The sequence below is a fragment of the Taeniopygia guttata genome, chromosome 3, assembly GCF_048771995.1.
Source record: "Taeniopygia guttata chromosome 3, bTaeGut7.mat, whole genome shotgun sequence".
NCBI lineage: Eukaryota > Metazoa > Chordata > Aves > Passeriformes > Estrildidae > Taeniopygia > Taeniopygia guttata.
The window spans coordinates 55,257,501-55,284,066 of record NC_133027.1 but is presented as its reverse complement, the minus strand read 5'-3'; the positions used below and the strand labels follow the sequence as shown (position 1 = coordinate 55,284,066).

At 36.9% G+C, this 26,566-nt stretch overlaps 1 protein-coding gene across 9 annotated transcripts in view; it reads right to left on the bottom strand.

Moving 5' to 3' along the window:
- The window catches only part of LAMA2 (laminin subunit alpha 2), a 333,883-nt gene that overhangs the window by 20,170 nt on the left and 287,147 nt on the right, over positions 1-26,566 (bottom strand). For 6 of the 9 annotated variants that reach the window (XR_012055037.1, XM_030267881.4, XM_072926874.1 and 3 more), the window contains 13 exons: positions 26,279-26,461; positions 23,358-23,512; positions 21,538-21,681; positions 20,512-20,645; positions 15,646-15,805; positions 13,075-13,199; positions 12,334-12,496; positions 10,260-10,404; positions 8,304-8,442; positions 6,627-6,638; positions 4,037-4,157; positions 1,588-1,806; positions 123-271 (listed from right to left, as the gene is read on the bottom strand). Coding sequence is in view for 8 of the 9 variants with exons in the window: in XM_030267881.4 (XP_030123741.4) it covers positions 123-271; positions 1,588-1,806; positions 4,037-4,157; positions 6,627-6,638; positions 8,304-8,442; positions 10,260-10,404; positions 12,334-12,496; positions 13,075-13,199; positions 15,646-15,805; positions 20,512-20,645; positions 21,538-21,681; positions 23,358-23,512; positions 26,279-26,461 (1,849 nt within the window). In the remaining variant the exon portion in view is untranslated. The remainder of the gene's footprint in view (positions 1-122; positions 272-1,587; positions 1,807-4,036; positions 4,158-6,626; positions 6,639-8,303; positions 8,443-10,259; positions 10,405-12,333; positions 12,497-13,074; positions 13,200-15,645; positions 15,806-20,511; positions 20,646-21,537; positions 21,682-23,357; positions 23,513-26,278; positions 26,462-26,566) is intronic. The other 3 variants (XM_072926873.1, XM_030267885.4, XM_072926879.1) reach the window with 1 other exon arrangement.

The window sequence follows — 26,566 nt, the reverse complement described above, 5'->3', positions numbered from 1 at the left end:
ATGAAGCTAATTTTTTTTTTCTGCAGAAGAAGCATTTACATGGATTGACAAAGCCCTTAACACATTTGCTTTGTTGAATTAGCTGTGCTGTGTGGTCTGTAGCACTTGTAGGTATTTGTTACCCGCTAGCTCGCTCTATCCGGATGGAATGTGCTCTGCCATCATGGAACTCGCCAGCCTCAGGTCTGACGGTGATTCTGTGGGGATCCCGGATCCCAGTGGAGACGTGCACTTCCAGCCGACCTCTGTTCAGGAACACAGCATAGTAGGCCTGCAAGGTACACATTGGAGTTAAAAGATAAGTTACATTTGGAAAGAAATTATTTCACTTGGTTTTGCATTTTTATTGTCTTACACTGGCTGTTAATGTGCTCACCGTAGACAAGGCACTGCTGTTTCAGTCCTGATGCTGCTGCTGTGCTCAGAGTCCAGCATTTTTATAATGAGGAAAGGGTAAAACGAGTTCATGATGGAAAATGACAACAGAAGATTTAACTCTCTATCTATTTTCAGGGAAGGATGGAGACTTCTAACCTACAATACTTCTGATTTTTGTTGTTACAAGACCTGCTCTTAAACGCTTCAAGTCCTGAAGTGCATTCATCTCAGCTTGAGTTCTGTGTTTAGAGGGCTGGCAAATCACGCCAGTATCATATTGTGGTAGATTTCAGGATCTAAACTCCAGTTAGTATAGCAATAAGTGGTCATGTTCACCTCTGTGACCTGAAGAGCTGGGAAATGGTGAAGGAGTCCCTAACCTGAAGTAAATGTCATCCAGGTGAGCCATTACAATGTGCTGTCCCTGGAGTGTGTTACTCTAGGTCACCAAGAGCTCTCTTCCAAGATAGCCAGAAAGGAGAATAATGAAATATCACTTCCCAGAAGTCCTGAACAAAGAATGCAACAACACAATCTGTTTGTTGCTGTTGTAGCGTGCCTGTCTGTCAGGATTTTAATCGAGATTTAATCAAGACTTGAATAATTTCTAACAATTTCTAGTAATCACACTTTTACCAGTCACTCAGACACTCTGGACTAATACAGCAAATTTGTATTTTATGAGACAGAAGGAGAGGCCAGAGCACTCAAGTCTTAAATTTCACATTGGTGATGCCAAACAAGTAGCTTATCTTCACTGTGTTCACCAGCATTTTTTTCTTTTGTTTGGTCTCAGGGAAATTAGAATGATACTCATTTATGTCTCTATGAACAGAATTGAGAGAGTTTCCAAGTATTAACAGTGCATAAGTAGTCCTCAAAATGAGTGAAGAACAGTATTTTCTAATATTTGGGTTTGGTTAAAAAAAACAAACATGGAATATAATAGAAAACCAAATCTGCTGCTTAGCAACACACAATAGATACATGATTATAAATCTGTAAGAGAAACAATTTCTCCAAGACAAAAAACCAAATTCTGAGCTTCTATTAGATTCTTCATGAGATAAAGGATGACACTAGAAATAATTTATTCCAAATACCTGAATTTTAACTTAAGCATAAGCATCTGATAGTGTCTTGAAACAAACTGTGTCAGTTCAGTAGAGTTGTAGGGTTCTTTTTAATCTTTTGCCAGGTTCCTCTTACCTGTCCTGTCTGCCTGCGCTTTCTCTTCAGGGGAGCAGCTTTCCTTGCAGAGTGCCTGCGCTTTCTCCTAGGGGGGACAATTGTGCCACTTGTGCCAAACAAAATGACCCCAGACTCATTCCTGGTGCTAAAGGAGAGATTGATTTCTGTGCCCACATCAAAGGAGACCGGCTGCAGTTCCACAAAACCTGGCTTGGAGAAGCTGACTGTGTGAATATTCTGTAGGAAGGAGAGGACAGGAAACTGCATTAGTAGAATTAAAATGAATATTATGAATGCACAGGAAGATCTCCGAACTAAAATAATAAACTATGTAAATATAAATGGTGTGAAAAGATGGAAAGTAATAAACATTAGCAATTTACTCCTCAAAGTCCTCTGCAAATACTAGTTTATCTGTTTACATCTGGCATCATTACTGTATTTGTAGAATCCTGCCTTACAGGAAGGCAAAGTTCCAGTTCTATGTCGATATATCCTCTTGGATTTAAAATAACTGCCCAGGGTTGTTTTTATTTTATATATGTGTTTTCCATTGAGCTAATACAGTTGGAGTTTGCTTTTAAATCTATACAACAGGTAATAAAACGCATTATGAATGTAAACTAGATTCTATTATTTGTTTGATGAGCTGAGAAAATACTTTTCATTAATCTTCATTACTTCACTAAGCACAACTGCTTTCTTGGTTACTCAGAGTCATAAACAATGCACATGTTGCATGTGGCCCAACTCTTTGGACATTGGTAGCTATTAACACAATTTAAAGTGTAGAATATGTCATCAAATAATAAGTCAGTGCATACTCCCAAAGATTTTCTGTCATCACTGCCAACTCATGTATTCTTCCAGATGTGAAAGACCAATCTATAGAAACAGTGACTTTTTCTAAAGTAGCTCACCATTTTTTCAGTACAGCAGAACTATTTCCAGGTCTAGAGATAAAAAATTATGCCAGAAAAAATCACTGCGGGTGGTACCCACCTTTCTCTGAAATCTGAGGACATCTAAATGATTGAACACATATCCAGTCTTTATCCTTTACTTTTGCTTCACTTCTTTTTAATTTTCCTATGTCTTGTTTTGTACAATCAGAATATTTTATTTATTTTCCCAACAAAAGGATTAATCCAATTAGTTTTCATATTCTGAAACCTCAATTGTTACAAAATAATATGAAAGGCAAAGTACATTCTAAGATTCATAGCACCAGAAGAAAATGAACACAACTATTCTTTTTACCTGTTTCAGGAAGAATATACTATAAATAAAAATAAATATGAACCTCTTTATCAAATTTTTGCTGAAGCCAAATCTGTAGGATTTAAAAGCATTGGAACTGCTTGTTTACAATTTAGTTTTACTACAAACTTGAAAATACAGATCTCATAACAAATCTAGTCCAATATTCTGTCTTAGAGTCCTACTATTGTGTACTTTTTGCTTTGATGAAGACCAAAGGTACAATGGATAAACACAGCAAAATGGGGCCCTTGTCTTTATTTTGGCCTGGCCAAGTTCCAGTTGCTGTTCAAAGTAAAGTTTTAAATTTTTGTAGAAAAAAAAAACAAAACAAACTGAGAGCATTTGATTAACAACAACTCACTTGGATTTACTGTAATGTCATCTGAGATGGAATATCAGATATATGGTATCTATCAGATATATGGTATATATGGTATCTGAAGGATATCTTCCATCTGCTTGCCAAACTATCTTATATAGTAGATATTACATTGTAGAAGAAATACAAACTATTTATTAGGACACAAATGTCAGTGGAACTACTTTTTTGTATAAAAAGACTTTTCCATGGAAAATTACTGAATTCTCTCCCAAATTTCACATCAGATTCCTTGAATTCTATATGCACTGAAAGGATGTTAATTGCAAGCATCAACAACTGAAAATGGATGCATTTAAAGCTAAAATAACAACACCAATTTTGCACATTCTTGGTGATCAGTAAGAAATGTGCCTTCCAGCTTATGACACTAAGTATTCATACCTGAGGTTTTATGTAGTGAATGACTTTATAATAATAATTAAAAAAAAATTAAATCCTTGTGCTTTATGTGCATCAGATTTTTTTTTTTTTAGTTTTTGCAGTGTTGTCAATGCCTATCTTCATTAATGTCAATAATTACCATTTTAATCAGCTGAAACAAAGCTAAACCACTGCTAAGCATTTCAGAAAATCCCACCCTTTAGGGATAAGGATATCACCCATGGCCAGGGATACTCCAAGAAGTCAGGATCGGAAGAAACGGGTCTTCTTGCTGAGCAGATTTACTCATCTTTCTTTCTCTTAAATGTAACTGTTTGGATTCTAAGGTTAGATTCCTATCTAAGGAATATACCATATATAATTAAACTACTATGACATAAAATCAGAAACCAGAAAACATTTATAAACATTAAGGCCAAAATACATGGAAATCAGACTAACCTCTAGTGTGCATCCTTTGGTGAGACCAACAAAGTCAGGACTGCTCAATATGTTATAGGGTGTCCTTGAAATTTCAATGTCTTTGAGGCAACCTGTGTATTTCTCTAAGTTCACTTCAGGCCTAAAAAACATTTAGAAGTACAATGTGTTTTCAAAAATAGAATTTAGGGAGAACAGTCAGCCAGACACACATATGTACAGCTTCAGTTGCACAGATGCTTGATTTTGATTTTTATTTTAACTACACACATACACTTGAATACGTATTGCCACCTACAATCTATCAGTATGCATTGCACTCTGCCTTGCATCACTTGAAGTTGTTACAAGAGCTTCATCTCATCTCCAATTGACAACAGTCCCTTCTCAATTTTTTCTTTAAGGCTTTATGGTTGGTTGCTTTGTTTCCCATGTTTTTCCTTTGGTAAAGGAGAACTCTCACCTTTGGTGTTAAAACACAGTGAGCTACAAAATAAGGAAGTTGTTGTTCCTTAGGCAAAGCAGAATAAGGAGAAACTTTATCTGGAAGACATTTTTTGTTCCTCTTTTTGCATGCTAGATCCAATGAAAAAAAGAAGTTTAGCAGTGTACAAATATATGAATACAGTTTTTGCCCATGCACTTCAGGAATGCAATCAGGTGGATAGACATTTATTTTATATTCCCACATATTATCCTTCATATGAAAACTGCTGCATGTTTTCTTAGGACACAGCAATTCATCTGACTTTTTCAGGCAGTTAAACAAAACAAAGTACTTGGGTTTGTTACAGCATGTAACTATCCATCCAAAACAGGAAAATATTGTAATGGAATTCAAGTTCCATGTTTGACTCATCAATTGGCTGATGAGAGGAAATGAGAAACCCCTTGAAAGTAATATCAGAGCCATCATGTTTGACTGCAAAAGTACGATTTCCCAGGCCTGGGTACACAAGAGTGAGACCGTAACTGCTGGTAACATCTGAACCAGGTCTGCCAGAAGAAAAGCTTTATAAAGTCACTTCAGAAAAAAAGCTGCCATTGATACCACAGAGAGTAAATTAAAAAAAAAAAAAAAAAAAAGCAGCACTATTTAATTCACAAAAAAGAATTATCCATGAGTGTTTACTAGAGCATCTGAATAGTATGAAAAGCTCAAAGAGGGAAAAATTAATTTGGGAAATAAATAAGGACTTAAAACTGGGATGGGGTGGGGAAGGGGGGAAGCAACAACCACTTCAGTTCCCTGGAAGGAAATAAAATATTTTAAAGAATATTAATTAAAAAATAAAACAAATTTTCACAGATACTAATCAGCTGCATGTTTTGGCACTGAAGCCATTTTGTATTATAGCCAACTGAGCAAGCGTGATGTATTCTCTGGCAAATTAGTACTCTCTGCATAAGTTAAAGCAAGCATCTGGTTAACTAAAATGATCCATATGCTACTTTATTTACAGTCAAGTAACTGTGTTCACCTTTCAGGTTTTTTTTCCTTGCTCTTCTACACTTTCTTTATGGATTTATCTCCCAGCAGAAGAACAGTTTTGCTGTTGTCATTGTCACTGGTGCCCATAGTCTTTGCAATCTAGAAACCATTCTCATAATACCTCTTCCTGCCTTGTCCAGTGACAGACTGTCGTCATCCTGTCTTGTTACAAACAGCTGCTATTATAATTCCCAACCCATATCACTGAATCACACAATGGGTAAGGTTGGAAGGGAGCACTGGGGGTTGTCTGGCTCAATCTCTTTGCAAACACTGAACACTTGCTTGATGTTTTCGCAAGACTTCTTTTTTCCTTTTTTCCTTTCCAAAATACACCAGATAAGGTCTGAGTTCACTAAGATCTTGCATAATTCTTCTTTTGTTTTTTGGATTTTTTTGTTAGTTCTATTTTGCCAAAATAGGCCAGTTTTGAGGGAAAACAAACAGCAAGTTCTGGAGCTTGAGAGGAAATAATTTTTCTAAAGTTCAGGACAGGAATGTGGTGTTGAAGTTGCATTTTTACAATTCAGGCCAGGAGTTAGGCTGCAAAACACAGCAAAGATCACATAATATCTGAGCACACCGAAGCAAAAGCAATGGATACAAATAGCTGCAAACTGAAAACGCAGCCAGAAATAGGTGACCTCCTCTCTCTGCCCCTCATACCCCTATTCTTAACACGAGAGGCGGCAAATTTCACAAAAAATCTCCCGTTTGTTTTTATGCTCTCCTCAGTAACTACTTCACTGCCTCTGAACAGGGCACTCTCCACCTCCCATGGGACTGGAGGTCGGAGCCGGAGTCAGCCACAGATCTGGCTGGAGCTCCGCTCCCGAGCACTGCAGGCCACGAGCAGCACAGGGCTGAAGGAAGCAGCTGCGTGAGGAAAATGAGAGTTGCTCGTGTAGGTGTGTGCACGGCGTGGAATGTGGTGGTGGTGAGCACTTGGGAGCAGCTCTGCTGGCTGTGGCAGGAGCAGCTGGCTGAACTAAGAGCCTTAGCGTAGCAGCTGCTCTAACACTGCCCAAGCTGCTGCTGCTGCTGAGGTGCCACCCGTGCTTTCAAGCTGCACTTTAACTAGACACATGCAAGTCATGCAAATAATCTGATTGTTTTTACCTTGCCTTCATACTGGGGTGAGAAAGACAGACAAGAAAAGAAAACAACAACATGGTGTTAATTTTAGCAAATAGTACTTCTTGTTTTGTTGTACTTAGTAGCTAGGTTCAGCCATTTCACAGAGAAGCAAGTGTACACCATTTACAAAGAACATATAATAAAAGGTCAAATTCTATGTACACTATCAGGCTATAACAATTAACAGGTTTACTCTGCAAGCAGCTGCCTTAAAGCGTAACACATCAGAGGGTTTTTGCAACTTGATACTCTATTTGGTCATGAGCAAAAGCAAACCATGTAAAAGAATTTGGCAGAACTGACATGACCTGATAATTACAAAGTCATGGATACCTCAGTGTCTGTTGTTTGCAGTAGCTCAGTGTTGCTGTAATCCCCCTTTCACTACTTTTGATTCCAATTTACCATAACGTTAATCTTGCCTCAGGCATTGACAGATCATAGCTGTAGGCAGAACAGTTACACAGGTCAAAGTAGCTGTGGTACACTGATTTTCTGGGCAGCCACAAAGGAAGTGGAAGATAATTGCTCTAGACCTTTTGTTATGCACTTGTGTGATTTCACAATTACATAATATAGTGTTATATTTCATGAGTAAAATATATGTTAGATCTTTTTATTGCTGGGTGATTTGACATCAGAGGTCAATGATTATCCTAATAAATTAACAAATATGTCCATTCTTTTAGTGGCAGAAGAGTCTGTGGATTAAACACAACAGTTCCTTGTGCACAAAACCACTTCAAGGCTCTCATTATGCCATGTAGTTAAAGCTGACATAGATTAATGGGCCTGTTTCTGTGTTGCTCATCTGTTCATTGTAGCACAGAATTCTCTTGTTCTTGTCAATGCAAAACTGCTGAATATTCATTTAAACTTTAAATAAGTTTTTTGGTCTATTTAAAGCCATGAAAGTAAGTCACTAAATTCAAGTATTTGTTATCCCATTTCTTTAGCTTATTTGCGTTGAAGTTAACATTTCTGAATATTACTTTATAATATTTAAAAATAATTACTGGGAATTTTATTTGTGTAGGAAATTCAGGATCAGACTTCTGAAGGGAAAATATGTCATTCTGCTTACATTAAATATATTAAGAGTATCACACACTATACTTTAATTCCTGAATACAGGACGAATTTTATCTAAGGAGATCAGGAACTAAAATCTACAAATAATTAAAATAATATCTAAGCAAAATATTTTAATACATATTTAAAGTATACTGACACAGATTATGCAAGAACATGGATACCCATTAAGCAGTAATCCCATGTGGAATAATCTGTAGGTAAATTTTTTACTCATGCACAAAGTAAACACTTGTCCTTAATTTTGTGAAGGTATTGAGCCAATTCCACTGTCACAAATTCTGTGCATCAAATAAATACTTAAAGAATCAGCTACATCATGGTTCTTGCACAGAATCAGAAAGAGGTACTGCACTGCAAGCGTCATTTCCATTGTATCTGTGTAAGGTGAGCTGTGTGAAATACAAAACATATGCAAACAAATCACTATTCCGCTGTGACAGTACAGGATAGATTGGGAATTCACCATTCACTTACTGCAAATGAACTTGTGAAGTAAAGGCAGGGAATAAGATTGTATTTACATCCCCTTACCAAGACTAAAGAAATTGGTTTGAGCCACGTTACCTTAGATTCCTCAGGGTTGGCAATCCCCCAAAATATATTTTCTCGTGCCCTTTTAAGTTGAGTCCAAAGTGGCTGCCTGTAGAAGTTGATGCTATGGTCTCTTCTTCATTAGTGTCTATGTCTACAATTGATATGTTGGCTAAAAGACATTTGAGATAAGTTACAAAATATCCATCATGAACAATGATGTCTTAATATAAAAACCAACAGAAAAATATTTGGAGGGTTAGCAGGTGAGGGAAGAGGCAAGGAAGGCTGTATTTTGCAATTATGATACTGGATTTCCACATTATCAATTATAGGCAGGGGAAGAAAGCTGCACTTTCCTCTGTTTCCATAACAACCTGAAAATCTATAGCAATTCTGTACACTTTATTTTTTATATATTCTCCAAACCTGCTTCAATTTGGTGCCTTCTTTGTGTCACTGTAATTTGGAGCTAAAACTTCAGGACATAGTCACGACAAGAGATCATTTTACATCTAATTTGTGATCTCAGTCCAAAGATTGCCTCTTGAACAGGATTTTTAGTGTAAAAGTTTGTTAAGCACTGTCATTATGTGCCTTAGAGATTGGTGATCATTCACTCTAAACCACTTACAAACCCAATGCAGTCAGTTGCTGTCATGTCCAATCTCAGTCTGGAGTCAGTGATGTGCTACAAACAACCATCCTATTTAGATGCCTGTTCCATGTATATTTTTAATGTATGGATTAATACAGAATATAAAGTTCAGTAAAAGAAATAAGATTCGGTGAAAGATGCTGAGCAGGCCCCAAGATATATAGGGATGAAAAAAAAAAGGATTTCTTTCCTTTCTTCCTTGAGAATTGAATAGACAGAATTTCTGCTACACCCTACCAAAACCAAATTAATTTTCCTTTCATTTCTATACCTGTATCTTCTTTATAAACAAATGATGTTTGAATGCTATTGATACATTACAAGTACATTACATTATATTTTATATTAATACCTCCCAGGTTAAGTATGAACTATGATAACTGGCTAGCAATAAGACATTCCTCCTCTAAAGGTCCAGAAAATCAGCCAATGAGATGAGTAAATGATTTTGGCCACTGTCCCAACTTCCAAGTCTCCTTCAGCCAAATGACACAGAAGAGGGACTGTGTGTGAGGTGTGAAGGCCAGGTGGAGAGCTGGCACTGCAGGGGGCAGAGGCAGAGGAATGGGTTTGTGGTGACCCTCAAGATTCACAATGCAGTAAAAATTCTAACTGCAAAAGCACAGACTATGTCACAGTAGCCATAAACAAAACTAATTTGGCTCAGGTAAGATTCTACCAGCCCTATAACCAGACTACAAAACAAACAAACAAAAAAAGGGTTTTGCCAACATGATAACCAGTAGCATTTGTGATCTTATAAAATTCCACCACTTCACATTTTGTGCCAGTAACATGCTGAAGAATTAGTAGAACTTCTGGAGATGTTCCCAGTTGCTTCCATGCAGATTCAGTTCACGACACAATACACATCATTAGGGAAGATAAAGTTAATGGTGTTTTTCTAGTTAGATACTATCAATACTAAAGACACTGGTTTTTTTTAAGTGCTTCAGTATATGCTGAGCATGAGAGGACTGTACAGGATAAAAGCAATTGCTGTCCTAATAAAAATCACATGTGTGTTTCATTATTTGGAACAACATCAGGGACCTGATGAAAAGACTTATGTTTTCCCCAGTCAGAAGAATTTTAGAATGCAATTTATGACTGTATAAAAAAATTATGCCCGAAAAATAGGCTACCTTCATAAAGTGCTGTTTGACAATGCAATCACTCACATGCAACTCAACACAGTTATAATCTAAACAAAAGAAGTCGCTAAATCACCAGAACTTGTAATTCCCACATCACCATCCCTGTGATTAGATGGTTAGGTGTACTGCACAGATAACTGGAAAAGTCATGCTGCTGACACCACAGGAACTTACCTTGCTTTAGAATTCTTGACAGGGTGAAAGATTTCCATTTGCCATCATTATGATTTTGGTTGCTGATAACTGAAGCTGTACCTGAACCCAGGTCGTAGCTGACCTTTATACGCCCACCACTGAGTTCTACACTCATGAAATCCTTCTGTTAATGAAAAGGGTTAGATAGATACACCATTATGATTCTTGTCCATTTTGGTAAGAGGCATAAGACACTAAATAAACACTTTTTAATCCCAGGTGACTACAGGCAACATATTTCAAGGTTTAAAAATGCCACAACTTGTGCATTTACTACCCAGGACTCTCATGTAGAAAAGTCTGATGCCAAGCTCTTTTTTCCCTTTACATTCTCTTTTGGATTGCTAATTTAGTTGGAATTTTTCTGTCATCTTAGTTGTAGTTTTGATGGGGTAGCTGCACTTTTATTTTAGATTGAAGATAAAAGCGTACATTATAACTACCTGAAACTAATTTTCAGCTTTGGGTGTATGTTTCTACTATAGTGTATTTATTGCATACCTCAGCTAGATTTAAACTTGCAAGGTAGAAACCAAAAATAGTGAGGATGTTAAACGGGGCATGTTCTACCAGATTTCCAGACAGTAATCTACGGAAGCAACAGAGCAAAAGAGAGATGGAGACAAAGAGAGCTATGAAGGCTCTTATTTTCATCAACCACTGACACCAGTATCCAAGCAGCAACTGGAGATGCCTGACTGGAGCAATGATATATGCTGCACTATCTCCAAAGAGCTGGCAGGATACAAAGAGCAAAACAAATAGCCAGAGAACCAGACACCATGAAAGCCATTAGGTAAGTAATGGTGGAACTATGACCCAGGATGTAAATGTACCAGAGAAATTTTTATTATTTTACTCATGGTCAGCTCAATCTCTTCTCAGACTAAAACTGAACAAACTCAGTATTCTAGATGCTTAGGCACATCTATCCATGCATCATTAGAAAGAGCATCTTCCAAGTTTTTATGTGGTGGGACAGTATCACAAAAAAAAAAAAAAATACCAGGGACCAGTTGCTTGTGTTTTTGAGATTTCAATGAAATATTTTTTCATAGAAAAATACATAAGTCACAAATAATGGTATAAAATAATCCAAAATAATTACTTTAATTATGCTTTCAATATGCAATTATAAAAGTTCATTAGAAAAGCTACATAAATATTTCATTATCATAATAAAATTCTAGTTTTTGCTGTAGTAATCAGAAGGAGCACCCTCCTCCTTGATAATTCCTGCTATTTTGATAATTATTTTTAAAATACAGGAATCTGAAAATAAGACTGATTTACACAAACACAGTTTTTGTAAAGTATCAAGTGCTCAGTGATTCTTCAAGACATCAGCAAAAACTACTGTACATAATTTCTGCCCCATATGAAAAGGATAAGGGAAAGACTCTGTTTCATGTCAGTCATGCAAATCAATCTGGATCAGAGATGCGAAAGGTGAGCTATTCAGATCTGGACAAGTGCCTTTATAAGTAATTTCTCCCTGTCATTCACATATATTTGATGCTGTGTGTGAATAAAAACCTTGAACAACTTTAAAACTAATATTTCTATTCTCTGTTTTACCTGTCAGAGATATCATATGTACATATTGGAAAAACACAATCTTATTTGTGACACCAGTCCCTCTTTAAAGCCACTAAATAAAATATAAACATTTTCTTTCTATGAGTAGGATTTCTAGATAAGACTCATCTCTTCCTATATTCTGCCTGCCATCAAAGTATGATATTTTAAACTATGAATAGACAAAACCAACTGAGAATGTTCACACACATAAACAACTGGGATAAAGGAAAATTAATTAATAAATTCAGAAAAGCTGGAATTCTCCCCAGACCAACATAGTGATCCCCATCAGTAAACATTAGACAGTCAACCTCCACACTATAACAGTCTTCAGCTGGTCAGCAGTGAAGCACCATACCAGGATAGTGGGGTACCTTAAATTACCAATTGTTTTCATGATCTGATGAATTCAGTGACTGCAAAAATGGCCTGAAAGCTGCAAGGAGCATACAGGTTTGCTAGCTGATCTTACCAAGTCATCAGTAGCGAGATACATCAGCAGAGCATTTGATGAGAAGGTCCTGAACTTGAACGTGACTGTGGAAATATTGGGGTTCCAGCGGATTGGGCGGCTCACCATGGCATAGCTGTCACCATCAAACTGCACTGTTCCTTCACCGTCTGCCACCTGTGGGCTGAAAAGAACAATTCCAACCATTTTCTTTTGCCATGTGAAGTTAAAATAAAAAGTGCAGAGCTAGCAAAATGTGGGCACAGCTCCTGGGAGCCATCCTGAACTTGGTTATCTTATCAAACCTCCCACTGACAGGGACAGGATTTCCCATTCTATTTTGAGAATTCAAATGCCTTTCTTTTGTGGGGTCTCTGCTCACTACCCTGGTGGCTGTGAAAACCACTTTGAGGCACTGGACTTTGCTCCATGCCATGTAGAAGCGCTGGCACCCTCATCACAGCTGTCCATGAGCCACGCCCAGCTCACTGTGGTCCTCATGCTCTCTCACACTTTGTTTCTTGTTACTGGCTGTCAGGAGCCTTTCTATCACAGCCCTGTCACACCAGCTCACTTCTGGTAACTCAATGACCACACTTACAACCCACACTGGCTGCTTCCCCTCTCTATGCCTAACTTGTGTGGCATGCACTTTGGAATTTGATGGCTGCTGTGGAAATTCCTGCTACTTACCACCAAATGTAATGTAACTGTAGGCAGGTTCCCTAAAGAAGCACGAGAAACAGTCAGTGCTTTACCTACCTGACAGCACACCCTTTGCAGTCGCCTTCGATATCCCTGAAATTCCAGAGTCCGATCGGTTTGCTGTCTAGAAAGGTTTCCCCCATGCAGCCAGTGAAGGTGGTGACTCTTACAGCATCTGACTTCTGCAACAGTGAGCACAAACCTCCTTAGAATTGAATTTGAAATGATCTACTGCATCTGAAAACATACCTGGTACAACAATTATAAAAATAAATACTATAAAAAATTCTATATAAAATCATTTAAAAAAAACTCCATAAGATGTTTTAAATATCAAGAGCATTATTTAATCTGAGAAGTCCTCCTACAGAACAACTGATCAATAAAAATGTGAACTGAACTTTGTATCAGCCCAAACGGGAAAAACCTTTTAGATTTGAGACTCTTGGGAAGGCCAAAGGAGAAAAAGTCCTGAAGAACAAGGAGCTGCTTTGGCTTCCACCATCAATTTTCCTGTCTGTTCAGAGAGCTGGCTGCTTTAACCTGTTCAAGACCTAGCTGTGTTTTCATTTCAAGAAAGGACTATGAGCAATCTAGCCCACAATACAATAAGCAAAGTGCTTCTCTTGCAATGCTTGAAACCCTGGAAACTGAGCAGGCTGTCCAAGCTAAAAGAAAGGCTGAGAACTCAACTGTTACACCTGTAAAGTTCATGCTGAATTTTGGATGCAGAAAAAAGTGCAGAGGGCAAAGCAAGTAAAACACGTTTCCCATCACAACACATTAAGCTAGGGTTATGCACATAGAGTAATGCTCATTAGAACATAACATGGTACCATGATGAAAGTAGTAATAGTTGACAGTACACAGAGTACTCCACTAAAAATTATCCTTCTAAAAATACCCTGATTCATTTAAATTTCAGTTCATCAATAGAGCTGATTAAAAATCTATACACTCAGCTATTTGAGATAGACAAGCACCTGCTGCTTTTACAGCAATTACAAATATTAAGACCTTGCAAGAGAACATGGAGAAGTGCAATTTGAAAATACTCAAGGAAAAGTGTGACTCAAAAGACTTAATGTGCTACTGATATTTCCCAAGGTAATTGGATAGGTTTTAATTAGCAACAAGTATGAACTTAATGTCACTTCTAAGAAATTCATGACATCTAAGAATCATAGTCTTCTACAAGTCAGATGAAAGATGTTTTTAAAAACTGGAAATTAACTTTCTTTTTGAATACACTGCAGAAATGCATGCAAAAAAGGGATGTGGACAAACTGTAGGACAAACCTAAAGCATTCCAAATGAAAAAGGAGATTTCTGAGTCAGCAGCCTAGATATACCGGTAACCTTGATTAAATGTCCAAAGAGCAGCATGGTTTTAGAAAAGTCTTGGTTAAGGTCTTCATTTTGTGAGCCTTACAACTGTACCACATGATGACAGAAATTCCCCAAAAAACTGAAGTTATATTTTAATTCAGAGATCGTACTTGAACAAAACAAATCTGACAGTGTTTAAAACTCTACATTGCAAATATACCAGCCATACCAAACTTAAAATAGACTGTCTTCCTACTGCTGCTCTTGTCTTTATTTACCTGGAGAGAAAATAAAATAATTCAGGAAGATTTTCCTGAATAAAATGAAAAAACGGAGATTTCTTCAGAAAATATTTGGACAAACCTTACTGAGGCTGAAAACAGCTGTTCTGACATTGAGTTTTGCACTTTAATTTTTCTGCATATTGTATTGTTTTAACACCTGAGGACATATACTAACTTAAGAATAAAAAAGTTCAGTGAGTTCACTATTTGGGAAAGTCTAAATGTGACCTTCTTTTCAAATGCTAAAATATTGATCAGGAACAGAATAGTTAATTTAAATTGTTTTGTAAAGAATGCCATTAGAAAATAAGTGCTAATTAGCTTTTGTTGGAGAATGATTTTTTCAAAGATTTCCATCTATTCTATTTGGCATACATCTTCTATTCATCCCATGAAGTTTAGCAAGATAGAAGATATCACCAGAAAAACAAACAGACAAAAAAAAAAAAAAGAGAAAATAGATCAGGGGTATGATGTACATATCTCTAGGGGAACAGGGAGGGAAACTGGAACAAAAATAAAGAAAATAAAGCAGAAACACCAAAAGCAAACTGCAAAGGAGGAGGTGATACTGTGGATACATGACAAAGGAAAAACCCCAAATGCAAGGGAAAATATACTCTTATATACGTTGTTAGGAGACCAGAAATATATGAAAACAGAAATTAGTTTCTGTCACTCAGGAACCAAAATCCTGTCAGGGCAGCAGTGTGTCCAAGGTAAAGCATCCATCTATCCTGTAGGAATTAGTTGTTTGGGCTAAATGTTCCATCAATACAGCCAGCTACAGGGCTTCTGATCAGAAGGTAACATCGTGTGCACTGAAATCTCACATCTGTGCCCTCGGTCTAGGCAAATTCCAATAATCTTTGAAAAGCGCAAGTGTACTACTTGCAATTAAAGCATCTACTACAATGACACCAGCATATTAAAATTTACTATTTCTATTTTAAGCAATAGCAAAATTTGTCCACACAAACAGCCAGCTAACACAGTAACACAGAAAAGGCGTTACCTTAATTTTTTCTGTTAAACCACCAACAAACAGCACAGCGTTAACATCCACATCCAAAATGGTATATCCAGGTGGGGAGACTGCACTGAATGTGGCTGGCACGATGCTGGCTTTAGGACCATCCAGAGCTCGCACTGATATTGTGCCATTTTTCCCAGTCCTAGAGATTTAAAAAAAAATAATGTAAGCATACAGTCAGTAGTTACACCAAACATAGGAAAACTCCATTTTAAATGGTGCCTTTTAACAGAAACACACGACTGACTTGATTATGCCTCATTTTGATACAAATGAACAGACACTTATGCCTGCATAAGCTAAAGACATAATCACAGAACCAGATCTTTTACTCACCTGAATGTCCTTTTTGAACAAAATTTACTATACACATGACATGGACCTTGCATTGACAAAACAAATAATGTTTATTAGATTATATTTGAACTGAAATGAAGTGATAAAGCACTTCAGTTTCCTTCACTGTGAGAAACAGAATTCACACTTCCTGCAGTGGAGTTGTCAGGCTGCTTTTCAAACAGGTACAAACCCCATTATGTTCAAGAATATTACTTCATTGTCCTTTATGTATCACATCAAATATCGATGGTAACACAACAGCACTGGACTTTGCCATTTAATAACAGTCTCTGCATCAGTTTATTTTCTACTCCTTTGATTATATTAATGTACTGACTGGCATGGAAGGAGTTAGCTGACATATTTAGCTGGCACAGGAACACACTGTGGGCAGATATGATTCCTGAATCCTCCTTCTGAAACTTCTTATAGAAGGGTCTCGCATTTGCCAGTTTGCAGCCACGTGGGATGTCCCCAGCGGAAGAGGACTGCTGGTATATGATTGAAAGTGGCTCCCTCAGAAGTCTTGGGTGGATTCCATCCCCATGGACTTGTGTGGGTCTAAGGTGCAATTGGTTTATAGCAGAGGGTTTACTGACATGAAGCCCTTAAATGGATAAAAGTAATAATTTTTGAAAAACCAAGAGTCACTGGGCAGACTGACACTTTTTAGGGTGTCTAATAATTCACAAATAGTATGGATGTCTTTCATCTTCAAACAGAATGAAATGCTCACAATGGAGTCTCTTCTATAAATAATTCTCTCTTATTTAGGGAGGACAATGGAGCTTGAAGACTAACTTGACAGCAAAAAGACATTGCTACCCTGTGAATGACAAGTTATCAGGTTGGAAGATATTGTTCTAGTTATAGTCAGTTCTGTAAAACTGGAGGATTACAGAGGATGTATCAGCACTATGTGGCTGATATGCAAAATGACACTGAAAGAACACTAAATTGGGAGAAGTTGGCAACCTCCTTGAGGACTGACAGGCCCTGCAGAAAGATCTCGGCAAATTAGAGAGATGGGCAATCACCAACCGTATGAAATGTAACAAGGGCAAGTGCTGTGTTCTGCACCTGGGATGGGGTTGTGTGTACAGACTGGGGAATGAGAGTCTGGAGAACAGCCCCATGACCTGGGGGACCTGGTCAATGGCAAGTTGAACATGAAACCTGGCAGCCAGGAGGGCCACCCGTGTCCTGGGGGGCATCAGGCACAGCATTGCTAGCTGGGCAAGGGAGGGGATTGTCCTGCACTGGGGTGGCCTCACCTTGAGTGCTGGGGGCAGTTTTGGGTGCCGCAATACAAAAAAAAAAGACATTAAATTATTAGATAAAGTCCAAAGCAGGGCCGGTGCTTCACGTTCAAAGCAAGAACGGTGAAGAGTCTGGAGGGGAAGCCTTATGAGAAGTGGCTGAGGTCACTTGGTCTGTTCAGCCTGGAAAAGAGGAGACTGAGGGGAGGCCACATTGCAGACTTCAACATCCTCGTGAGGGGAAATTGAGGGGCAGGTACTGATCTCTTTAGTCCTTTGATCAGTCATAGAACTTGAGAGAACAGCATGAAGCTGAGCTGGGGGAGGTTTAGGTTGGATATAAGAAAACAGCTTTCCATCCAGAGGGTGGCTGAGCCCTGGAACAGACTCCACATGGAAGTGGTCACAACACCAAGACTGCCTGAATTCAAGAAGTGTTTGGACAACGCTGTCAGGTACATGGTGTGTCTCTTGCAGGTGTCCTGGGTAGGGCCAGGAGCTGGGCTTGATGATCTTGATGGGTGCCTCCAACTCAGCATATTCTATATTCTACGAAAAATTTGTGTAATGACAATCAGTGTTTTCTCCTAAGGAGAGGCATGATATAAATGAGACAACTTTAGCAAGTCATCAGCATTATATTATAAACTACCACGTAGTAAACTCTGCTCCTTGCCCCCTTGAAAGCACAGAAAACCTTCACTGAACAGCATGGCTTATATTTGCTACAGTACTTTAAGACTGAATTCTTGCTGAACTAAACTGGATGTCTATAGTGAACTTGTGATTCAAGTATCCTTTGTTCTCAAAAGAAGGGCACTGCTTAAACTCTGTCACTAAAAATCAAAACAATGGTAATACTTAAATCACAGTTGATTAAAATCACAACTAATCAGGTTCTGCTCCTAATTGAGGCCTACAGAAGTCAAGTAACACTGATCTAGTGAGTCTCAAAAATATTCTCTCATCCATCTGACTGTCTCACAAAATTGACATTATTTGCATGTTGTAAATCTGCTTTAAATCATTTTGTCACATACTTTTATGCTAGATTTTCCTCTGTTAATTGATACTTGGATTGATTGCATCTTGATGCCAATCAGATTTGCTTCTGTAAGCAGGTAACTTGTAAATGACATTTGCTAAACTCCTGTACCATCAAAGTATAGGGAATTCCTTTAGAAAGTTCTATAGGAATAAACAAATTTTACTTCAATTCCATTAACAAAAATTCAAGGTATTTCCATTATAACATCTGAATATACAATAAAATGCAAAGGATCAGTATGCTTTAAATAAAAAAGGTGATGAAAATTAAAAGTGTCTCTGGAAAAGTGATGCAGTAATTATCAATATAGTCTAACTAACTGGAAATTTTGGTGCATGCATAAAGCGACCATCTCTGATCATTACTCAATAGTCAGATTTTTCATATTTAGATTTAGATTTAGAATGCTAAGTGAACTTGAGAATTTTCAAACATCTGTGCCACATCTTTTCTTTCTAAGGCCCTTTGGGATTCTTAGGAATGACTATCAACCTATGGTGGGTTTAACACTATATCATTATTATTGTCAATCCTTGTCACCACTGAAAACAATGGCAAAATTCAGTAAGGCCAGGATTTCATTTCATCTCCTCATGCTAAGCAGATGCCCTGCTCCAGCTGCTCAGGCCATTCTACTGGGCTGAAAAAGTCTGTGGCCAGAACTGAGCAGAAATTTGGAGAAAATATGTGAGGGAATGAAATGAGTAAAACTGTCCAACAGGTTAGGAAGGGAGTTAGAGTAGAGCTATCAAATGGACTAAAATATTCAGAGTTGAAGACTCTTCCACAGGGTATGTGATTTGTGAAGTCTGCCTTAAGAATGCAAAATCAGTCCCCAGCTCTTCATCTTAATCCCACAAATCCACCTAATGCCTCTGTAATGTAATTCTCCTAAACACTGCTCTGTATTTCTGATTTGTGCAGCTGTAATCATTCTAAATTGCTGATCCAGCACTTTGTTCGAAACTAATGGCTTGCACATCCTATATATCCAGAACAACCAGCTAATAGGTAATGGGCTTTTGTAGGATGTGTGAATTTTATACCATGTTCTGGTTACATATTCTGCTGAAGCAGCTTTCTTGTAAATGAAAGCCTGGCATTACTGTGTCATGAAGCTGCTTTGGTATGCATAATGTGAACTGGTGAAGATTTCAATAATTTGTATTGTACCCCAGTTTGTATTTTCCTAGCAGTAAGGTTTCATTAAGCCAGCTTCTGGAGACCATGCCATAATTTAATTCTCTGCTCTGAATGGCTGATTTCTGTGATTTCATTAAATTATTTAAACTGAATGCCATTTCCTCTTCTGGGAGCTATGCATGTTAGCAGAATTAGAGTGCTTTGTTTTCTTCCTCCTTCATTCTCTCATTTCCTAACTGTATTATCCATTCTGTGTTTAATACTATGTGAAATTAACTGTAATGGTGTGGGAGAAATTACTCAGCTTTCTATCAAATTGCAATACAGCTGATGTTATCTAAATTACTAAGATCTATTCAAGATACAGGCTATAGAGTTATGCAATCCTTATGCTGTGATTGCTACACCATATGCCACATGTTTGCTATTTGAATGAAAAATACAAGCTTTGGCTAACAAATCTGGGATTTGAATATTTATGTATCTATATTTATAAAGTTTAAAGGCATTAAATAGCTTAAATATGTACAAAATATATTTTAGCTTTTCAGAAGATCTCCACCTTCAATTTTCATGAACTGAATCTTTCATAAATATTTCCAGTCTGATTAGACATTTTGCCTATGGGAATGGCATTCTGAATAAGAATCAAGATACTCCTGTGTGATAGACCATTCTCTTGCAGTACTGTATCAAGACCAGAAATTCAGAAAAGCCGCTCCTCTTTAAAATTCAAGGAGAAAAGAATAGTAGTTATTCAAGTGCCAAAACCTGTAACTGATTTTAAAAGTAAGCTAGTTAAAGAAGGCAATTGATAGAAGGCAATGATAGATAAACAAAAGGGAATAAATATAAGGAGTCATAGATTGTTGATGCTAGAGAGGAAATGTGTGATTAAAGTAAATTCTTGACAGAGAACAATTGACATTTCAATAGGAACTGTAGTGTACACAGTTTTGGTACTAATGGATGCAGGTCCAAAACCTTTTGTCAAACCAGACTAGAATTTCTTATAGCAGCCATTTTTTCTAAAATCTTGGAAGTGAAATATTTACTTACCTAAAGGCTTCAATCCGGTACCAAAACCCATCATCAATGGTCAGATCTGGATATTCTACCCGTCCAACTCCAGATCCCACATCCCAAAGGAAGCTCACCTTGCCTTTGCGCATCTCTATGGCCAAGAAGTCAGTCTACATGCAAAACATGAAAATAAAAGTGATCTCATACCTTAATTAAGGAATTCTCTTTTCCAGAACTTTTCACTTTTCAGAAGGTCTAATGAGGCATCAGAAACCCACACATAGATGGTAGAGAATTAACATTGATTCTCACATGGACTCTCTTTTTCCTGTTTTTATTGGTTCAAACAAGGAATCTTAAGCTAAAGACAGCAAATTATTTCTCTCAGTGATATGAAGCAAATGACTGCTAGAATTACAGAATGCTAATACTGGAGCCATCAACAGAAGGATTTAACTCAGAGGAAAACTGAAACATCCATTGGATGGCAGAAAGATGTCGAGATACATGATACCATCTAGCCTTTTCACTTTGTATTAGGAAAATAAAATACATGTTGAAAATGTTGAAAAATAGAATACTTTTCCCATTTACTGAATTATTGGTTATTCTAGAAGTCTGTCTGCTATAGGCCTCATGGGAAACTGAATCATTCACCATTATTATGCTTGAAATTGTCGTCTTGATGTAAAATTACAATAAATAGGAGCTTTGACAGATGCAATATGATTAGCTACTTCATTCCCTGAGGAAAACCCACAACCAACTCCAAAATTACTTTGGTTGCACTGTGAATTTTAAAGCTCTAATGTAGTTCATGTACAAGCCTGCTATTTCATATGCAGTTAAAATAAAGATATACGTAAAAAAATTGCTGGTCATATTTTAGAAATCTCTATATTAATACCAAAGACAGGAAATGTCTAGATTATTTTAGATTCTCTACTACTGCTTTGGACCTCTGGGTGAAAAAAAAGCCTTTCTCATCTTCTTTATTTATCTACTGTCAGTAGTCTGATTGGATTGAGCAACTCTGAGATGAAAGGCAGGAGACAGACTCACAAACTTGGCACTTCCAAGGTAAAAAAGCAGATTGTCAGCAACTACAGTCTTCACATTGACAATGATGGTGTTGTATGTTCCCTTCTTTATTTCTGGTCTGTATGTGCGAATACAATTGCCTCCAGAGGACACGGACACTTTGATCTTCAAAAAAAGCATAACAGAAATAATTCAGTTCATTGCTTATTATTCCAGAATTAACCACAGATGGATCCAAATAATTATAAAGCTATTACACTTTTTTTTTTTCCTTCACATTTTTCTGTTACCTGTACCAGGAAATGACTTGGATATGTGAATAAGGTAGAAATCGAATTTTCTTTCTGGGATTATTTAGTAAAAGGAAGTAAAATGTCTTTTTAGAACTCACATTTAAAGGAAAAACTGTGTAGATTAAAAATAGCTAGAAGTTATACTGGTTTAATGCTAGTAACAGTGGAATTCTAGCAGTACAGATAGTCTATTAGTAGAAGATGCAGCTAGGAAAATAAGCAGCACTCCTGAAGGAATTACAGCATATTGCTGTTGGGTAGTCATAATTATCTATTTTTCCCTTGTAATAGCTTTGATTGTGCCAATTTAAGACACCTCTTCACAATTATTTTTAAACCAACGCTTGTCTATTACTGCTTTTACATAGTCCCTAATGGAGTTGGCATTCATAACTAAGTTTTATTTCCACAGCTGAGTGACACATGCCTTTGGATCCATGTATTGGTTTCCTCAGGCTCTGAGCACAGTAAAAACATTTTACTGTTTGTTTTCATAATGCCAGCACAGACATAATGACAGTACAATGGTTTTTCAATCCCAGCTAGACATGTTTAAGCATTTGAGAAAATGTACCTAATGGTATCACCTTATGCTGACGGCAAACTCTTCTAAAAAGGAGATCCATTATAGGACCAAACTCCTAATTTCCTTATCTCAGAATGCTGAGCAGTTAAGTACTTCAAAGCCCTCAGACAGAAGATGAATGTAAGAAAACATATCATTACTGTAGCCTGCCTTTCTGTTCTGTACAGATTTCATCACATATGTGCTGAAAACTTCTTTCACCAGTATCCCACTATTTATCCTATCACTTCTTTCACAGTATCCTATTACTGTGTTGATTATTTTTTTAAACTATTTTTCAACCATTTTTGAGGAAGATTTCTTAAGTATCATCTACAAGATTCTTTTTCCTTTGCTATTTAAATCAAAAGCTGAATAATCTCAGTATTAACCAGATAATCCTAGAGTTGACAGTATTACTGAATCAGGGAGATGGATTCCAAACTCACTGACTGGATGAGAAATACATTAAGTTCAAGCCTTCAGTGCTGCTACTGGACAGAGAAAAACCAAAAATATGGGAGAAGGAGATATACCCAGCAATTTCAGTGAGTCTGCAATGGTGTAATTCTTGAGAAATGTAACTTCTCTGAAATGAAATCAGGGGCTTAGTATCAGTGCTGAAGCAGAAAAATACATTTTTGTCTTCACAAAAAATCAATGATATTGTGACTCTTCTGTACTATCACCTACAATAGTTCTTAAAAATAACCTTTTGAGATCCATTCCTACATATGTTATTAATTTAACAAGTGCATGTTTTAAACGAAGAAACAAGATACAGAATTAAAATCACCAGAATACTCTCTTATTTTCTGAGAAATTATATTTCATTATTTGTTCTCTTTATGCATGCTTAGAATTAGGAAAGATTCACTCTGTAGAAAAGAAATATAAAAAGTAGAAAATAAAATCCCATCAATACTCAAAAGGTAGGTTTTTTTTTTGTTTTTTTTTTTTTTTTTTTGAGGAATTGGACTTACCGAATTGGCTTGCTTCCGAGCTTGGTTTATCAGCTCTTTTATTTGAGAGATGTTTTTCCCTAAGTTATCCTGGAGTTCTTTGATTGGCTTGATTTTATCTAGCAGGCGATCTGCTTCCTTTTCTAGGTTTTTAATACTGGAATCTGCATCAGCAACTTCATAATAAAGAACAAGGCAGAGCTTTAGAGAATATCGTCAGAGACTAATTATACATTGCAATAATAAAATCCAAGAAAAGTCTGCATACACAATGCTCAGGAGATTGTATATGCAACTGTGAGGTACACACAGGCCAGGAAGACACCTGAACAGAATAAGGCAATTTAAGAATTTTTAGAATCAAGTTAAAGTAGCAATAGCAGCAAACACTGGTGTTAAAGCATGACTTTGAAGATGTAACTACGCTTCAAGTCAGGATGATAGTTATGGAAATTATGTCCTGTAGCAAAATACATTTATGAATGAAATATGTGCTTTCTGCTTTAAAAAAAAAAAACCAAACAAATTTTGAAGTAAAATGATGGATTAATGAAAACTAGTTGGTTTCCATAGGTAATTTCTGAAATTACTGGGTTAAAATTAACTATAAATGAATTCTTGAAGTATAATGGACACAAATAGGAAAAGGTTTTATTCTGGTCACAAGCTTAAAATTCTGTATAAGTACTGAAAGAAGATTTAAAAATAGTGACAGTAAACTACAGATTATTTTCTTTTTTTTTTTCAGATGAAGTAAATTTTTTTACCACAATCTTTTTGCCTCTCTTTTTCTTTAAGTATCAAATTCCTTTTTTCACCCTCAACATACACCTAGTGAATAGTACCCTCTCTTTGAGAACTCATGAGCAGATCTATGGATTGCAACCCTTGGTTCACATAAAGGTGCAGGTTTTTGTGAATGACACTGAAAGGGACAAACATGCATTTACCAGAAAGATGTATATTACATGAAAATAATAGCAATAAAAACAGCAATCAAAATAATGCTTAGACAAAGCATTAAAAACTGTATATCTAATTTTTTGACCTAAATACTCATACCAAAACCTTCCAGATGCTTCTTAAGATTTCATGTGAGTTAAATTAGCTACCGAGTCACTTTATCTCCAAGTTTTCAAAAAGTAACTATTCCAATGAACGAGAAACATAGAGGACCATGCAGAGGCTTTGGTGGTAAGCAGTGAGCAATTGTTTACTGGAAAATGCACACTATAAGCTGCAAGTAAGAAAAACATACGTACAGATTTCTGCAGGCAAGGTATGGAGACAAAGTAAAGAGAAAAAACAGAGAATAACATAAGAGAGAGAAGATAAGAGAATGTTTTGAAGATCTAAACAGAAATATAAAGTAAAGTAAGGGACAGGATGAGTCTATAAATAACTTTTTACCTTTTAAATATTTCATATCTATCAAAATGAGAATTCAGCACCTGAATTTTGACACAGAGAGGCTATGTCTACTGTTGCATTTAGTTAGGAGCACCAACCTACTCACTTCACACATCTGGAATGGTTCACCCTACATTACTTTAATCTCATTCTGTAATCCAAGTATCCATTAACATTTGGAGAAAGACAGAAGTGTACTTCTGGAGAACACCTCAGAGTTCAGCTTTAGCTGACATGAAACAGTTTGTAAGTGTTAAGACCACTCTTCCATGCAAAGAAAATAATGGTGACTGGAGACAATCAAGAGATTAAATTTTAAATTCTCACTCCTAATCTCAACTAAAGTGCTACTGTATACACAGGCTCAGAATACTTGAGCTGGGACGGGTGGCCTAGTCTAGATTCAGCAGTGCCAAGAAACAACTGCTTTAAGACTGCTTCTCAGTTGTTTCCCACTACTCTGCAAGAAACCTTACAGATGTGCTGGTTCTACAGCCTGCTGTAATCTAACCACACTATTTCAACCAACAACTACTTTTCATATTGTCTAAACTTGCATGCACCCAATGGGAATTGTACTGTCACACGTATCTCAGCTGATGAGTGACAGAAACTTGCAAAGGGCAGGCAATGACAAACAGCCATTGGGATTAATTTCTTTCACTTGTACAGCAACATTGTCCAGTAACAATTGGCAGAGGATATTTGTCCACAGAATGAGAATGACAGCCTCCTAAACTATATGGTGTCAGGTGCCCAGCTTCATCAAGCTGACAACAACCTGGGGAGCCCAGAATACCTGAGAAATTAGCCCTTCAGTCATTTTCTAAAGACACTCTAGTTTTGTGGCTGTATACTCCTATATGAGAGATGGTCTAGCAATCTACCATAAAATGTATTGTGATATAGAATTCATTTTTATCCATCCTAACCAAAATGCAAATGCTAAAGTAATTGTCACTTTTGATGACAGAATTCATGGGAAAAAAGAAGAAAAAAAGCAGATAAAACCCCATTCCCAGAATCTTTTTTCTTTTTAGATGTGTCTTCAGTATTCTACCAAAAATAGTAACATATATGAAAGAAGCCATGCATTACTCCCAGGACTGATTATCTGATTGACTGAAGACAGATTTAGTGTGGGGTATTTTTCTTGAATCAGGCAGTGAATTGCCAGTCAGAATCTTTGATTAGTCATCTCCTAAATACTTTAAAAAGTAATCTGAGGAACAAACCTATCCATTACATGTACATCCTGCTGACATTAGCTTTTCTTGCAACTACTAGCACTAGTCTTTAAGATTTAAAATTCCTTCCAATTTTAGAATTGTTAGCTTTCAAAGGGACCTCTGGTCCCTTTTCATATATAAGAAGCCCAGAAAATAGAAGTGATAGAGAGTCCTTTTATCCTAGCCTACTGTAGTAATGCTATGTAAGTGAAATTCTGGAGTGTCTCTGTTTCATTTTGAAATATGAAATGAAAAGCACAAACTGAAAGAAACCACCACCAAACAATCGGAAAAAGATCTTACTGTTCTTGACTGGATCCTTCACAACTGCATTTGTTTTGGCCACATCATCTGTAAGTTTACTGTAGTTTTTTCTCAAGCCCAGAAGATTCCGATTGAGGTCTTTAATCTGGGCCAGGACATCATTTGCAGTATCGTTGGCTTGTCTTGCTTTGTCTTTGGCTGCCTGTACCTTTATGGCTGTATCTGTAGGTAGAAAATGATGATGAAAATGATTACCCAGAGTGCAGAAGTAACTTTTTTTAGTAAAGATATATATCTGTGCTCCAAAAAACTCCACCTTTATTTCTG